This window comes from Staurois parvus, unplaced genomic scaffold (genome assembly GCF_062004578.1).
Source record: "Staurois parvus isolate SC_StPar_1 unplaced genomic scaffold, SC_StPar_1.0 ptg001530l, whole genome shotgun sequence".
NCBI classification, from domain to species: Eukaryota; Metazoa; Chordata; class Amphibia; order Anura; family Ranidae; genus Staurois; species Staurois parvus.
In genome coordinates this window covers 333,076-349,816 of record NW_028319326.1, presented here as the reverse complement: position 1 = coordinate 349,816, position 16,741 = coordinate 333,076, and the positions used below count along the sequence as shown (strand labels likewise).

The 16,741-nt window shown below is 42.9% G+C and overlaps 1 protein-coding gene across 2 annotated transcripts in view; it reads left to right on the top strand.

Annotated features, from left to right (window-relative positions):
- The window catches only part of LOC149435358 (ovostatin-like), an 82,254-nt gene that overhangs the window by 50,823 nt on the left and 14,690 nt on the right, over positions 1-16,741 (top strand). For both annotated transcript variants that reach the window (XM_089662739.1, XM_089662737.1), the window contains exons 23-28: positions 726-812; positions 4,597-4,773; positions 5,041-5,116; positions 8,206-8,359; positions 9,877-9,948; positions 12,101-12,263. In XM_089662739.1, coding sequence (XP_089518865.1) covers positions 726-812; positions 4,597-4,773; positions 5,041-5,116; positions 8,206-8,359; positions 9,877-9,948; positions 12,101-12,263 — 729 coding nt within the window. The remainder of the gene's footprint in view (positions 1-725; positions 813-4,596; positions 4,774-5,040; positions 5,117-8,205; positions 8,360-9,876; positions 9,949-12,100; positions 12,264-16,741) is intronic.

The following is a 16,741-nucleotide window of genomic DNA, read 5'->3' as shown; positions in this document are numbered from 1 at the left end:
TTCCCAGTGCCTTCCAACACTGGGATCCTCAGTTGAAATACAGGCCAGAACACTAACCTGCATGGAGTTAGCATGTTCTCCCTGTGCTTGTGTGGCTTTCCTCTGGGTACTCCGGTTTCCCACCACACACCAGAGACATGCTGGTAGGTTTAATTGGCTCCTGTCTAAATTTGTCCTTGTACCTGTGTGCACTTGAGATGGGAACCTCCAATTGCAAGCTTCCTGAGAACAGGTGCTGTAAATTGATAGCACTGCACAAAATCCTGTAATACATCTTCCACTTGGCTGTTGCTCAAGAAAAATCAACACCATCCAAAATTGATACACTTTTTTTTTAAGAAATCTCTGAAAAATCAACACTATCCAAAATTGATACACTTTTTTTTTAAGAAATCTCTGGTTTCCTAAATTTTGCCTCTCTGCAATATTTCCCTGAAGTAGATTGTCTGCCTATAAGACCATAATGAAGAAGTCACAATCTGGCAACTAAATTTCCCCTTTTCTCTGTACGAACGGGGATCTATTTGGGGTTGTAACACCACAATTTTTTTGCTTTTTAATGGCTTTGGCATTTCAGAACCAGAGAAATCCTGCCTTGAGAGATACAACAGTATGTGTTCCAATTTACATCAACCATATGAAACTGAAAATGTTTTTGGCTGTTGGCTACTTTCCCGAGGTTTTAAAACTAATACCTTTTTTGCTTCCCTCCCCCCCATCTTTAGCTGGCATTAAGTCGCTGTTGCCAGTCAAAATAACCCTTCCAAGCAATGTGGTGCCTGATTCCATCTCGGCTTATGTGACTACTGTTGGTAAGTCGATTTTGATAGCTGTACGATTCTTTCATAGGACTCCTTCACTACATTCCAACAACACTGCATAGGTTCAAAGGGATGGCCAAACTGAGTAGATACTACTTGGTAGAAGTTGACTAATTGAATTGGCTCTCACATCCCAATGATGTAACGACCTCCTATCATCATATCGGGAACATTTTCCTGAAGAAATCTTCAACATGCCTTGAATTTCCTAACTAAGTACATATATGTAAAGACTACAATTTTTTTTTTTATTTTTTTATTTTTTTCAGTAATGGATGTAATACAGAAGGATTAGACTTCCAAGCTTTCATTGTTGTCTGTGCATCTATTAGAGAACTTCACCCTCTTTATTTGTCCTTAGAACAGTACATTTGCATCATTTTGGACAGATTTTCTTTCATTTCCTATTGCATCTACAGGACAGGAGGTAGAGAAACTCCCCAGTGGGATACATGACGAGAAGAAAATCTTGCCAGCGAATTTAACCCATCTTTATTTTATCCACAATGGGGAAACCGTTATGACTTTAGATAGTTTGGATGAAAAGAGGGCAAACTGTTTTAACAGGGATGGGTTTTGAACCAATATTTTATAGTCTTTCAGCTTTTAAACCACTATGCCAATGTACAGATTAGTTACCTTTTTACACTATACGATTCTAACAAAACTAGTCTATAGAAAGGGTGTTGCTATGTGGATGGCTAGCTTAAAAGGATTAATAGATGGCATTTAAAACTAGTTACATGGTGATCCATGCTAGTAGAACTAGGCAGAAGGTCTAAACTATGCAGAACCAGTTAAATTCGTATAGAATGTCAGATGGTCTCAGATGACTGGGAACCTTTTTGGCCTGGGGGAGGGGTGGCACAAAACAAACTGGCCCTTTTCATAGAACATTTTCTTTAACCCACAGAAATAGTTCCATGAAGCTTTTACGTTTTTTTTCCAGTACATTTTCTTTAACCCACAGAAATAGTTCCATGAAGCTTTACGTTTTCCAGTATTTATTTCCTTGTGTGGCATTTGGTCACATGACCTTTCGGAACCACATAGGAATTTGGTGGCAGAAGACATCCCATGTCCAGGCACAGTGATCCTAGGTTTGAATGGGGTGCAGGTATAATTGACTGACGCTGGGTCTGAATGGCCTCCAGTCCAACATGTTTTATTAGTACTGGCTTGGGAAGTAAATATCCAGTCCTCATCTGCATGGTCTGGCTGTTGTTGAATATGTTTACTATATGTTCCCATTTCCCAGGGATATTCCCGGTTTTTAAAGGAGTCTGTCCTGGCCACCCAGAGGTGTAGTGTACTGCACTGATGCCAACTCATCAGTTGTACTGTGCAGTGCTGAACCTAAAATGGCTCTACTGGAGCCATTTGCATGTGTGGGGGTTTTTTTTTCCTTTTTTTCCTTGATACCTTCAAGGTATCTGTCCAAACTATGCATGCCTATCTTGGTGTCTTATTTTAAATTCATTGTACTTGCACCTTTCAATATCTGCTTCTTGTTCTGAAAGTCACTGACCCATTATCTGATGCCATTAAAAAATGTAGTCGTGATTTGCAGGTGTGGCTACGAATGGGTGGTGTTCTTTTGGGGAATGTGGTTAAGTGGGACCAGTCAGGGTATCCCTGAATTTAATTTCGAAAATCTGGTAACTTTTTATTGTAGAACCAATTGTGCTGTCTGTAATTTTGTATCACCAGTCACAAACTATTCAGTTTTGTAGAGCAATTTGTGGTTGTGTTTGGTAGGCTGGTGCAGGAACTAGAACATAACAATGGCATCTGACTTGTATTGATGGGGGATACACTTGAACCCCAAGGTTTGGTCTAGCCTCTATTGGCCATTAATCTTACCAGTTTCTGTAAAAATGTCCCTTCTGCTGTAGCACTTTCCCAATAAGGACCACTAATTGCCACAGGTTTTTCTCACAAACAAGTGTGGAGCAGCCAGGCACACAGCAAGGTTCTTTTTGGCTCAATGGACAGTATAGGGGTTGGTGTTTTTGATTCTTTATGGCAAATAGAACTTGAATGAGGTGTGGGGAGCTATGGGATGCTCCAAAAACCCTGTACAGTAATATGAGGACACTCTTCACTTTGGCAGAGCTTTGTAATTCTGTAACAATCTCTAGGTAAGCTAGATAGACTTTATTGCTTTTCCTTAGACAGAGGCTGGGTAGCAGCCTGGGATGAGTCTGCTTGGGAGTGAGGTAGTGAGTTCACCTCAGGACAGGGTGGGAGGCCCCACAGGTCAGGGCTTCTGGAGCCCTTCCAGAAACCTAGAGAACTTTCTGGAAGGGGAGGAGGCCCAGAAATGCATGTCTGCGGGACCTTGGCCAATCCCCAAGCAGGAGGCCGGGCGTGGTGACCAAGGACAAGGCTTAAACATTCCAGAGCCTGAGCAGCAGGGGAGGAAGATGGACTGAGAGGAAGACTGCATTGTGCACTCTGGGAGGGGGCCCCAGGGAGGGGATCCTACCTGCAGGCTGGTTGCTGGATAGAAGAATCTCCACTGTCTCCTAGGGTGGTAAGACTATCGTTTTTGGCAAGGAGCCAGACTGGCGGAAGGCCAGAAAGCAGTTTCAACCTACCAAGCTGACAGGACAGTTTGAGTACTTCTACACCTTCTGGGTCAGATAAGGGAGAGTAAGATCAGATGCAACTAGTTCTCATCTGGGACTACTTAACTGGCAGATCTTGGAATCCCTTGCCCAGCAATACCCTCAGTGCAGCTGGGTGAAGAGAAGGATTAATTTTGGTTCTGTGGATGTAAATCAATGGGACTTCAGTGCTCCTTAAGAGTTGCTATTTTTGATCCACTGGGTTTTGTTTTTTCTTGTACAGTATTGTGACGTTTTGTACTCAAGTTTGCAGTTCCTTGGGCATCCCATATATCCCTAGACTCCATCCAAGTTAACACCTTTAATAAAAACTATAAACCAACTCGAGCAGTTTACGGATGCTGCGCAAGTGTGGAAAATGTGTTGCCTTGCTGTGCAGAGCTTAGGGGGACCCAAGACAAATCCAGTGACCCTCAAGAGGGTAGTGCTACAATTCAATCCCTCCAGAATAAGTAAATCTTGAGGTACTATAGGAACTGTCCCAATCTGAGCAAGCTCTGACCCTGATGAGCAAGGAATAGTAGCAGCACACCGTTACTGGGATGTTACTCAGGTCTGTACTTACAATATCTCTGGATATTTGGAAGCTTTCTTCCAATATCCACCATACTCTCCAGACCAGATCCTCCGTGAGTTCCAACAAGTTTCAGCAAACAGGCCCCCCAGCTCTAGCATAGCTGGCACCTCCTATGAGCTCCTGTAAGAACTTCAGCTGCACTGCCCAGAAGGGCAGCAGCCTTTCAGACTGGGAACGTCTCCTCCTCCTCCTGAACAAGGACCAGTATTTTTTTTTTTTTTTTGCACTCTTAGCCACCTACTGGGCATCCTCCCCTGGGGATTGGCCAGGAACCACATGTATTCAGACTGTGTTTGCCTCTTCTAGCCCACTACATTCTAGAATTCTCCAGAAGGCAGGGGGAAGCAATCAAACCTGCAGCCAGTGAATCCCAGAACAGCCCAAAGTAATCACACACTGCTCCACTGATGACAGGAGAGCCCAAGACTAATTTTACCTAGCCTTTCTAGCAACCTATCTGGAAGGATGCTACACTGCAATTGAGTCATTACTGCTATGCAGTTGGCCTGAATTCTGAATTGGATATCTTGCCGTACTTTCCTCTGATCTCAATGTATTCTCTGTCTAGGTGATGTGTTCGGACTTCCACTGAAAAACCTTCAGGATTTGGTCCAGAAGCCCTATGGATGCGCTGAACAAAGTCTGGCGAAAGTGGCTCCCACTATATATGCACTTGACTATCTGAACAGCACAGGCCAGCTAACAAATGACATCCTGGAGAAGGGACAGCAGTACATAGCGGAGGGTGAGGAAACAAAAATCCCCTCCTGGGTGATCTATGTACATTGCAGGGATTTTAACAAACTTTGTTGCAGATTACTACTTTTTTTTTTTTTTTTTTTTTTTTTTTTTTCTCAAATGGTGACAGTGGGTGTGGGGAAAAGATCCTCTTTCACAGGGAGGAGGGGAGAGGTGACCGCTGCTGGAGCATTTTACACCCTCAATATGTGTGGAGCATATAACTTGTTCCAAAAGGTGAACTTATCCTTTAACTTCTGTCTAATCTACCTAGGATATTATCGACAACTTGGATATTCCAGTGGACCAGGTTATAAAATATTCCGCACCGCCGATGACCTCAATTCATGGTAATGATTTTCAGCTGTTGAACCTGAAATCTTTGTGAGATGCAGACATGTAAAGCCCAAGTGATATGAAAGGCAACTTTAAAATGGTTATACTTGCTTGCTCTGTGCAGTGGTTTTGCACAGAGCAGCCCCAATCCTCCTCTTCTGGGGTCCCCCACCGGTGCTCCTGGCCCCCTCCCTCCTACCAAATGCCTGCAGAACAAGCCGCTCGCTATAGGGGCACTCTAGCAGACTCGCACCTGAGCCACTGCACTGCGTGTCCATTCACGCACAGAGCCACGGCTCGACCATGCCCCCTCTCTCTCCTCATTGGCTCACTGGCTGTGATTGACAGCAGCATAAAGGTAAAAAACTAAGCCTTTAGAATCACTTTAAATCTGCTAAATACTTCTAATTGCATCAAAACAAAGTGTTTTTAATAGCCACATCCTTGGTAGAAAAGCTTGCTACCTGCAAGCATGCTGCCGAGGAGGATCCTTGCTCACTGTAGAAGCGGTGGTCTCTCTGCTGAGGTCCAACATGCCCCTTGCTGAGTCAGAACTAGAGCTTTTCATTCAGCTCTGACTCGTCAATGAGTGTTTTTATGTGTGGAAGCAGTGGACATTCTTCAGAGATCTGACAAAGCTTTCTCTGTAGCATGTTGGCAGGGGACAGGCCTTTCTACTCTGTTTTTTTCTTAGAAAGCAGCCGTAGCCTAAGAACATATATGGGGGAAGTAGAAGCACATGCAACTTTTTTTTTTTTGTAATTGAATGCTTCAACACATTGCCTTAGTGCAGCGGTTCTCAACGACCCTTTCACAGGAGTTGCCTAAGACCATCGGAAAACACATATTCCCGATGGTCTTAGAGGAGCGGTGTCTCGGTTTCCATCAGTCTCCAGGTGGGTCCACCCACATACGAGTACCTGGTGTGAATACAACATCGCGCCAACCACATCACATATACCCCGAACAAACACAGTTGTATGTGACAGGGTTGGCGCCATAATGTACTTATGTGGACCAGTCACACATGTTGAGCAGCTGCTGTGTTGAGAGCGGCAGTATTGGAGGTAAAACGACACTTCATGAATTTTATAATTTTGTTTTTGTGATTAATCACTATGATTTAACTATGTTCAATTTGGAACAATGAAAATACATCCTACATATCAGATATTTACATTACAATTCATAATAGTAGCAAAATTAGTTATGAAGTAGCAACTAATATAATTTCATGGTTGGGGGCAGGAGCATACTGACAACTCATGGGGCCCCCGTGCAATAGGGAATCATGGGGCCCCTATGTCCTTGCCCACACTCAAAAAAAAAAAAAAAAAAAAAAAAAAAGGCATTTCATGGGGCCCCCTACTGACCCTGGGCCCTTGGGCAGTGACCTAGTGCTCGAATGGTTAGTCCGCCCCTGGTTTGGGGTCACCACAACATGAGGAACTGTATTAAAGGGTTGCGGCATTAGGAAGGTTGAGAACCACTGCCCTACTGTAATGCAGTGCTATTCATTTTGAATGGCACCTCAACACACTAAAGCATGTTACGTGTCCTATGGTAATGTGCGCATTACTGCAACATGGAAACCGAATGGGTACTAAAAATTTTTTAACTTGCCCTAAAACCTCACTTTAACCCTCCTGGCGGTAATCCTGAGTGTGACTCTGGGTTAATTTCAGTACCAAAAGCGGTAACCCCAAGCAACACTTGGGATTACACTGCAGCGATCCCTCGAGCCTTACCTTGTCCCATGATCCCGTAAGGTCCTCCCGCTGTGTACCACCGGCTGCCATCTTTGGGTTCCCTTCCCTGCAAGCGTCGGGATGTACGGGGGGGGGGGGGGAGAAACTGGTGGGGGATTCAAAGTCAAAGTTTGATACACACAATACAATGATACAGTAATGTAATACTAAGATTACAAACCATTTCACCTAAATTTTGTCTGGCGCCCTGCCTGCATTTTTACTATTCTTTCTGTCTCAAAACTGAGAAACGTCCATGGCGTCCAAAAAGCGTCCCTTTTTAGATCAAAAGCGGTTTTAGACCGGCTAGAGAACAGCGATAGTAAATCAGAACCACTTGCAGAATTGAGTGATAATGATTCGTGGGGGAAATTCCTCATCAGACACTGAAAACGGTTCTGCGACTTTGCTCAGTGATGTGCGAACTTGGCGCTATATTTCACATTTCAGTGTTTTTGGTTTGATTATATTGAATTTTATTATTTATTTTTTTTATGATTATTTATTATATTATAATTTTATGATTTCGTGTTTCAAGTTTTATCCTACCTGGAATGTTTACTAGACTCTTGTTCGGACAGATTTCAGTGAGTTATTCCTAAAAATTACAGGCCTACAATAAAAAATGCCAAATTTCCATGCAAAAAAAAGGTACCTCTTTTAGCACCAAAAATCTGAAATAATCATACTGCCAGGGAGGTTAACGCTTATCTAACCCCCTCCATGGCATCCAAAAAGCGTCTTTTTCTTTTTCCTTTTTTTTTTTTTGTCAAAAGCGATTTTAGACCGGCTAGAGAACAGCGATAGTAAATCAGAACCACTTGCAGAATTGAGTGATTCGTGGGGGAAATTCCTCATCAGACACTGAAAACGATTCTGCAACTGAGCTCAGTGATGTGTGAACTTGGCGCTCTATTTAAAATTTCAGTGTTTTTGGTTTGGTTTAATTACATTATTGAATATATTACTATATTTTTAATTGTATTATAATTTATGATTTTGTGTTTCAAACTATATCATGCCCGGGATGTTTACTAGACTCTTGTTTGGACAGATTTAAGGGAGTTATTCCTAAGAATTACAGGCCTACAATATAAAACAAATTTTCTATGAAACACAATGTACCGCTTTGACACTCAAAAGTATTGATTAGTTAGACCGCCAGGGAGGTTCATGCTACAATCGTAACACCTATACTGAAACCTGTCCTATCCCCAGCACCCTCTGCCAGTCTTCTCACCCGTTCACAACTCACAGCGAGATTCACCCGTTCTATTACAGAGCCGCTTGTCAAAATCATTGAATACATTGGTTTATTCTTTCCACGTAACGCTGTAACCTTGTTGTTCTTGCAGGCTGAGTGTGTACACCTTTAAGGTCTTTGAGAAAGCCAAGAGATACATAAAGATTGATGAAACCAAACAGCAGCAGACCCTCATCTGGTTGGAGAACACTCAGAGGCTGGACAATGGCTGCTTTAAACCCAAAGGAAGAATGTTCACAGTCCAGGTCAGACAAACATCTGCTTTCCACCAATCTGCTTAAAGCAATTTGCGAAAGATCGCTAACCAACAAACACATTTTGGGAACTTATTTTGACTTCTCTGCAATGTCTTAGAGAAACTGACTGAATCGGTTAAGTGTGCTTTGTGTGAAAGTGAGAACTATCTTGGAAAGTGTAAAAGTTAGTGTATGGATGGGGCACTGCAGTTCTAAATATTTAGATCCAAAATGAGGTCAGTTTAGGTCCAATTAAAACTGTTGCATTACGGTTAAAGCCCAACTCTGGACGGGAAAAAAAAATCTGCAGTGTGGGCACAGCCCCACTGCATGGCAAAGGGTTAATGGATAGTTTTTACCTAGGGGGGCAGGAGAAAAGATCTACTTACCTGATCCTCCATTCATCCCCACACAAGACTGTCCCTGTGGCACCTCAACTCCACCCCCCCCCTTCATGGTCTTGAGCAGTGGACTATTCCTGACTTCATCAAGTCCATAGACATGGGGAGCAGTCCACCAGTGGATCGTGGGGGAGCGCTGTTTGCCACTGGAGCAGATGATCTGGTGAGTATAGGGTTTCTCATCGCCCCTTGACATAACAAGCAGTCAGCCCCACTGCATAGGAAAACGTTTGGGCTTTAAGCTGTTATTGCGCCTTAACCAAACATGCATACCATGGTGCAGTACATTTCCTTCCATTTTGAATGACACCCCAATGCACTGTTACAATAACACACCATGCACCAGAGCACACTTGCCACGAGTTTCAGAGAGCAGCATTCAAAAAAGTGCATGTCCAATATTTTAGTACCTTTTGGGCTTGTTGGGCCCCATTGCGACAAATAAAAAAAAAAAAAAAAGGAAAAAAAAAAAGTTGTATACCATTTAAAAAAAAATAAAGCTCCCCCATATAATGGGGCAATCATTATTCATAATGAACTGTAAACTGAAAGGCTTTTAGGCGTTGCCTATGGAGCATTTTGGGTACTTTTAAAAACAAAAAAAGTGGAATTTGTACTAAACTTGAACTGTTCCCTTAACTTCTACCTCCTATTCTAAATACCCTGTGAAAGGAAGATGTCTAAACTTGGTCCAGTCACATAATCTCTCCAGCAGCCGGCTTTAGAGGAGAGGAGAGATTGCCGACAGCATGAGGAATGCCAGGGCAGCGATATCGCCCACAGACTTGCTATGGGATATCTGTTGTCAACTGTCCCTCACTGAAGCTGCTGCTAATTATGTGACCAGGCCACAGCGTCCTGAGAATAGGCAATTATAAGCATCTTCCTTTACAGGATAGCTAGTACTGGAGTTAGAATGGAGGGGTGGGGGTGGGTGAGGACAATTTTTTTTTTTTTTAAGCTTTGTTAATTGTAGGCTGTACCTCCCCAGTTTAAGGCTGAAAACAAAATTTTAAATGCAGTCTGTTTATATACTGTATATATGTATTTGCATATGCTCTCACTGTAGATGAGAACCATTTTTAACAATCCTTTTTCCTAATATTTTTTTTTTTTTTTTCACAGGATACAGATAACGATCTTTATTTCACAGCTTACCTTGCCATTGCACTTCTCGAAACCGATTACAGCTTGGGGGTAAGAGTCTATCCAATCCAAAGCAGAGAAGGCCAGCCACATGTCAAGAGCAGATAATTGACTTGATTTTTAGGGAGAATAAAAAGTTAGCGGTTGTAAATGCAAGACATTATTTTTTTTTTTACTGCATTAAAGTGAATTATTATTCAGATTCAGGATTTATATAGCGCCAACAGTTTGCTCCGCGCTTTACAATATAATGGGAGACCATACAGTTCAATACAAGAGGGCTAGGAGGGCCCTACTCCTTGGAGCTTACAATCCAAGAGGGAGGGGCTAGTGGTACGAAAGGTAGTAACTATGGGGGATGGACTGGTAGGAGTAGAAGATTCCATTATTAGTGGAGAGCAGGATAGCCTGACCTGAAGAGAGGTTTTCAGAGATCGCCTAAAAGTGAGCAGAGTAGTCGATTTAGTCTGATAAATTGGTGTAGAGCGTTCCAGAGGATGGGGGAAGCTCTGGAAACTAGCATGGGAGGAGGAAATAAGGGAGCTAGAGAGCAGGAGGTCGTGCGAGGAGCGGAGGAGACTGGGTGATATTTGGAGACCAGATTGGTGATGTAATTTGGGGCAGAGTTATAAATTGCTTTATATGTTAATGTTTTTTGAATTTTATCCTTTGGGCAATGGAAAGCCAGTGGAGGGATTGGCAGAGAGGGATGGAGGGCACTGAGTGGAGGGATTGGCAGAGAGGGATGGCAGATACGGAATGGTTAGTAAGGTGGGTGAGACTGGCAGCAGCATTCATGACAGTCTGAAGAGGGGATAGCCTGCGATGAGGTCGGCCGATTGAGGAGGGAGTTACAATAGTGTGTTTAGGATCACTTGTTATATCTCGCCTTGACTACTGTTTAATTTACATTATCCCTTCTCTTTCTGTATGTAGATGGTTCAGTCATTTAAAAAAAAAAAACATAAAAAACCCCCTTTTTTTAGTACCTTTTTTGTCCTAATCGATATACAGTCACATGACCCAGCTCTTTCCCAGCTTGTCTGAAGGGAAACCTCATACTCCTGTGGTGTCTAGCTGGTTAGTGGTCATGTAAGAGGCAGTGGGTTGTAATTTACCACTCGTTATTAGTCACATGGACTACTCAATGTTGGTGTATACAGATTACATGGGGAGGCTTGGGAGTGAGCCTGCAGGTGTGCCCCAATAGGAAGCAGCTACCTATGGTGGGGCACAAAGGATAGGAGCAAAGGGCTCCAGTGTGGGACCCTAGTAGGAGGTTTGGGGCAGCTCTGTGAAATACTAGAGCAGGTAGGTGTAACAAAAAATTTACAGACCCTTTCATTGGTGAAACGTTCTTTATTTTCTTCCCCACTCCCTTCCTTTTTTTTTTCCCCGTAAGAATTCATTTTGGATAGTGCGAGTGGGTTATAATCCTTGTCAACTTCCCTCTATCTCCCATTGGGGAGATTTCCCTTTAATTTCCTGTTGTAGATGGAGAACAGGAAGCAAAGGAAATCCCTGCTAGTCGGTCAATAGAGCTAGTACCCACTTAGGAGTGGTCATCAGAACAGGTATAGAGGGGAAATCTTCCAAACTTGGAATTTCTTTTCACTTTAGGTGATAACCATAAATAGGACAAATGGGGAGATTCACTCTGAGTACACAGACAGCAGAAGCACCCAGGGCTTCTAATCCCTTGCCACTTTACTCAAAACTAAAAAAACAAACAAAAAAAAACAAATTTAAACTTCATTCATTGATGCTTTCTCCAGCCCTTTGCTGGAAGATCCGTTCCTCGGGATGGACCTGCGGCTCGAGGAATAGTCTGTTGGAGCCTGTGCATTGCACCTATATCTGCAAATCCGTGTGGGTGTATTTAATTTTTTGGAAAATGCACTACGAGAAGCACGTGTAGGTCTTGTCTCCACCACCAGCCTGTGGCTGGACAGTGAAAAGAGAAGCAGCAGGCTCCTAAGCTCATCTCAGACACTCTCTCCTTCTGTCAAAATGTTCCTAGTCTCCGGAGGAGAGACAACAGGGCTTGTAAACCTACTCTATCCAAAGCCATTAGATACCCTTTTTAGTTTGGTTGATCTAGATGTCCTCCATTGCAGATCATAAATCATATTTTGCCTTCTGCACTGAACTTTTAGTGGCTGATGGCCTTTTGTGTGTATAATTATGTTCCATTGTTTTCCAGAAAACTCTGTTGGCAGGGGCTATGGAGTGTGTAAAGAATGCATCAACCACACCACAAAAAATTAATAATGAAGTCCTCATGCTCTACGCTTTGACATTGGCCGGTCTTAAAGAATATAGTGAACCTCTGCTGGCCAGACTCATGCAGAAAGCCATAACTAAAGGTATTTATATACATTTTTTAATTGGTATAGAACCAAAAACCTCAAAACTGTTCTTTCAGCATTTAATAGCTAGGGGTTGGCAGTGATTTTGGTGACATTCACGATTTGCCTAGGTTAAAACTTTGCAAAAAAAAAAGTTTTTACAAACTCTCAAGAGCCTTTTAAAACTCATTGCACTCTCAAAAACCACTAGGGATGGGTGGGTTTGGTCCATGCCTAGTTCCAATTGAAATCTGTGGGTTTGACTGCTTGTTACTCAATTCTTGCCATTTGTAAGGTTAATAGGCAAGCTATTGTAAAACTAAGTGGTGAGCAGCTGGGAACTGCCATGTGGGTACATGCACCTATGGCAAAATTAAACAAATTACAAGGTGGGGGGGGGGGGGAGGTCTTTAAGCCTGCTTTTGGCCAGTGAAAATGGCAACCTTAACATCTAAAAGCGATTTGGAAGTTGCTAACTAGTTAAACTAGAAAATATGAACTCTTAAAGTGACCCCAGAAACACACTCCCTTTTATGGGTCAGCTTCAAACAGTGAGCCTGCAGCAATGTACTCTACACACCAGAGTGGTTAAGGGCTTCCTGCCCATATTTTTCACCTTGAACACACATTTCCCCATGCATGGGGTCGGTGTCAGATTAGAAGGCTAGCCTAGAGGCCATTCAAAACACTTATGGGCATCCAGACACTTGCACGTTGTATGTAGTCTCTCCTATAGTCACATTCACACACCCTGACTGCCTAAAATAGACTTTAAGGGATTGTAAACTGTGTGTTTTATTCCTTATGACAAACATAGCTGCAATGGTTTCACATAGATCAGCCTCAAGCCTCCTCTTCTGGTGTCCCTTGCCAGCGCTCCTGGCTCCTTCTGCCTTCCAAGTGCCCCCACAGCAAGCTATGTGAGCTATTGTGCAGGCTCGATCCTAAGCTGGGCTGTGCGCCTCTGTTCTGTCTCTCCAATCTAAGCATTGAAAGTGTGATCTCTGTAACTTATAGTTGTGATGAGATGGCGATAACTCCAATCTTAGTTGAATGACACAGGCAGTGACTCTATCAGATGACACCTTGTAGATCTTGTGAAGTTTATTCCATAAACTGATCTATGCCATGTTCATTGTTGTAAGATTCTCTCAAAGATCATAATGTGATCTACTTCATGACATGAGGTTTGAAGCTGAAATGCATTACTGGGAAAAAGGTTGGGCTATCTATTCAGCATGAACTAAACCAGAGGAAAGGGAGGAGCAGAGACAAAAATACAAAACACTTAAAGGTAAAAGACAGTCATGTGAAACATGACAGCCTCTATTGACATACTATTGGCTCCCTCGTCACTGGATTTGACTGGCAGGAGCCAATGACTCCCACTGCTCTCATTGAGTCCAGTGAGGAGGAAGAGCACAGCGCTGGATGGAGACTGGGCTTAGGTAATTTATACTGGGGGGAGAGCAACATGTAAAAGCTTTTTAACTTAATGGCATTAAGGTAAAAAAAAAATTAGCCTTTACAACCACTTTAAATTAGACTTCCGATGGGTAAAGGATCCCCACATAATGTTACATAGACCTATGTCATGGATCCACTCCACACGCCCACAGCGACTAGCTAACCAAGGTGCAGCCGTGACTTTGGGTAAGAGGGAATAAGGGGACTTAATCTGTGTGTGTGTGTGTGTGTGTGTGTGTGTGTGTGTATAGAAGACCGGCCGTGATATACTTTCACAGCCCGCACTACCTCTGGCCACCACTAGAGGGAGACTCCACTCCAATCCAGCTGGCTGACCACACAGGCAGATACGAATCTTATATACAATCTAATGCACACTAAGGGTTGAGGAGCAGCCTAGCAATCTGCACACTCTTCCTCCAGCTATCCTACAAGCTAGAACCACAGTGTTAATCCCTCTTCCACTGTCCACACACCCTCACACCAGACACACCACAAATGGTAGCTTGCCACCACCCAACAGAGATCGGTGTATGTGTGGTGGCCCAGCAGGCCAGTCTGCGCATAAAACTGTCTGGCAGATCTGTTACCTTTGCAATCTGCCAACACGCAGTGCAACTGCATATAGATTGGCAATGAATTTGACCGAGCATATAAAGACACTGCAATACAATTCAATCTCTCTGCAGATATGAGCCCGAGCTTAAGTACCCAGAAGTCACTTATTAATTTTATGATTTAATATCCCGAAAGTGGGCAGTGCATAAAATATGTACAAAGAAAAAACCATTACAGAAAATGCAAAAAGACACACAATTGGCTATTGACTATAAAATAAAAGGGAATAAAAACAAAACTTTTTTTTATCCTGTGACTGGAGCAAGTCAGTCTGCAATCCGCCAGTCAATATAACTGGCTACCTACGAATCACACCGTCCATATCTCAGGGTCCTCAATTTATTGAAATATGGACGTAGGCTGGACATTAGCCCTTGGCCAGTCAACTCTGGGTGGTGTTCCTGTACCAGCCCACAGGACATTCTGGGTACTGAAGTGCCCAAAGTCGATTGGACCAGGAACGGTTTGAAGTTAGGGACTGCGTTTCCGACACCAGCGCATCAGTCCGATCGTGACAGTACCAATCACTGTTCAGCTGTCTCAATCAGGCGCTATATAACCGTTTTTCTGTGTTTCTCTGGGATTCTACAGAGGCTACAAATAGTTTTACATGCAGATGTAGCCTAAAGTGTGTCCAATCAGAAGGAAGTATTTTCATCTCTCTGCAACTAATATTTTAGCTTTCATGAGAGATTAAATATATTCCTTTTGATCTGTGTATATACGTCAAAGCTCCCAAACACATCAGAACCACTTCTGGTCTCCTGCTGTCATGAAGCCAAACTGTCTAGAACCTTTTCCTTCCACATTTCCAGAAGGTGACAAATCTTATTGGCATCCAGGTGTCGCCTCCAGTCTAGAGGATGCTCTGTCCCTTCAGAATTAAGTCAGACATATGGTCACCAATTAGCATCTGAACACATCTTATATTATAACGTGGACTGAAGCTAAACCTACATTGTCATATTTCTACAGATCACATCTCAGCTACTCAAATCTTACATGTACGTTACAACCTACCATTAGATTATCTTCCAAATTGTCAGTCTAGCTGGCTGCCCAGTGGGACTGGAATATATAGATATAGATAGATAGATATAGATATATAGATATATAGATAGATATATATATATATATATATATATATATATATATATATATATATATATATATATATATATGGGTTAGACTAAAATGGAAACCCTACATGATGTGAGGTGTGTGATTGCAGGTGTGAAAGTGACCACATGTTTCACATTAAAAGCGGAAGTGATGGAACCTTCTATTGCTTCCTCTGTTATGTGAGACCCCTAGCTAACAGGTGGGAAGCCTCACATGCACCATTCACTGTATGTGCTTCTAGTAGTATGGAGTCATGTCAGCTTACGGAGCTTCAAAGAGGGCAAATGGTTGAAGTCCTGCAAATAGACAAAAACGGCAAAAACAATGAAGCATTATATTCTGGTCCTATTCTAAAGCTGTGAATGTCGCGTCCATCAAACATTCACTGGTGGTGAACCAATCAGTCACTTTAAATGCATTGCACTAGGAAGATTCGCCTGCAGGAAATGTTTGACTGTCAAGTTAAGGACCCATTCACATTAATGTACTATTAGAACATCTTATTGCGGTAAAATGCATGTTATCAGAATGAATGGCACCAATGCATGTAACATATGTTGCCCCATGTTACATGCATTGGTGCCATTCATTCTGAGAGGCGCACCCATGTTACCTTACTGACGTGCGTTGTGGTGCTGTGCCAGAAATGGTTAATTTACCATATTTGGTTCATTTGTGGTTTAATTTTGAATGAGTTGCTTTAATGTAAATCACATTAACACGCGGTATTGTATTCCTCCTCCACAAAGGGGCTGCTGAAGATGCAGGGTCTCTCGAATAATGGAGGCTGCTGGTCACCCATGCACACTATCAATTCAGGCTCTAGTCTAGAGGATACTTTTTTAGAGTTTATTGCTGAAGAACTTTAACAGGAGAGAGGTTAGGGGTCATGGGATTCTCCAAAACAAGCAATCACAGTAGAAGAAAACTTTCCTCTACTCTTTCCAAGAGCAGCTTCTCTGGGGGAGGCAAGGTACGGCTAGGATGTTGACTGCCCTGTAATAGTCCATAAAGCAACCTCTGCCAACTGGTTTCTCTCTGGCACTTGCCCAACTATCAATCCTAGTGATGTCTACTCTGCGTCCCAGTTGCTATCTTCTACTCGGCATCTTCAGCCAAATCCTTTGTGAAGGAAAGGAGGATCCCTCTTTTGGTCCGGAATTCAGACAAGTGCCCTTTGGCAAGGGTTCTTCTTTGGTAATTCTTTTCAGGCCCTCAGCCAAACCACCACTGAGGTCCAAGCAGCAATCTCTCGTGTCTCTGGTGATAGCCCGGGGCAACATCCCCAG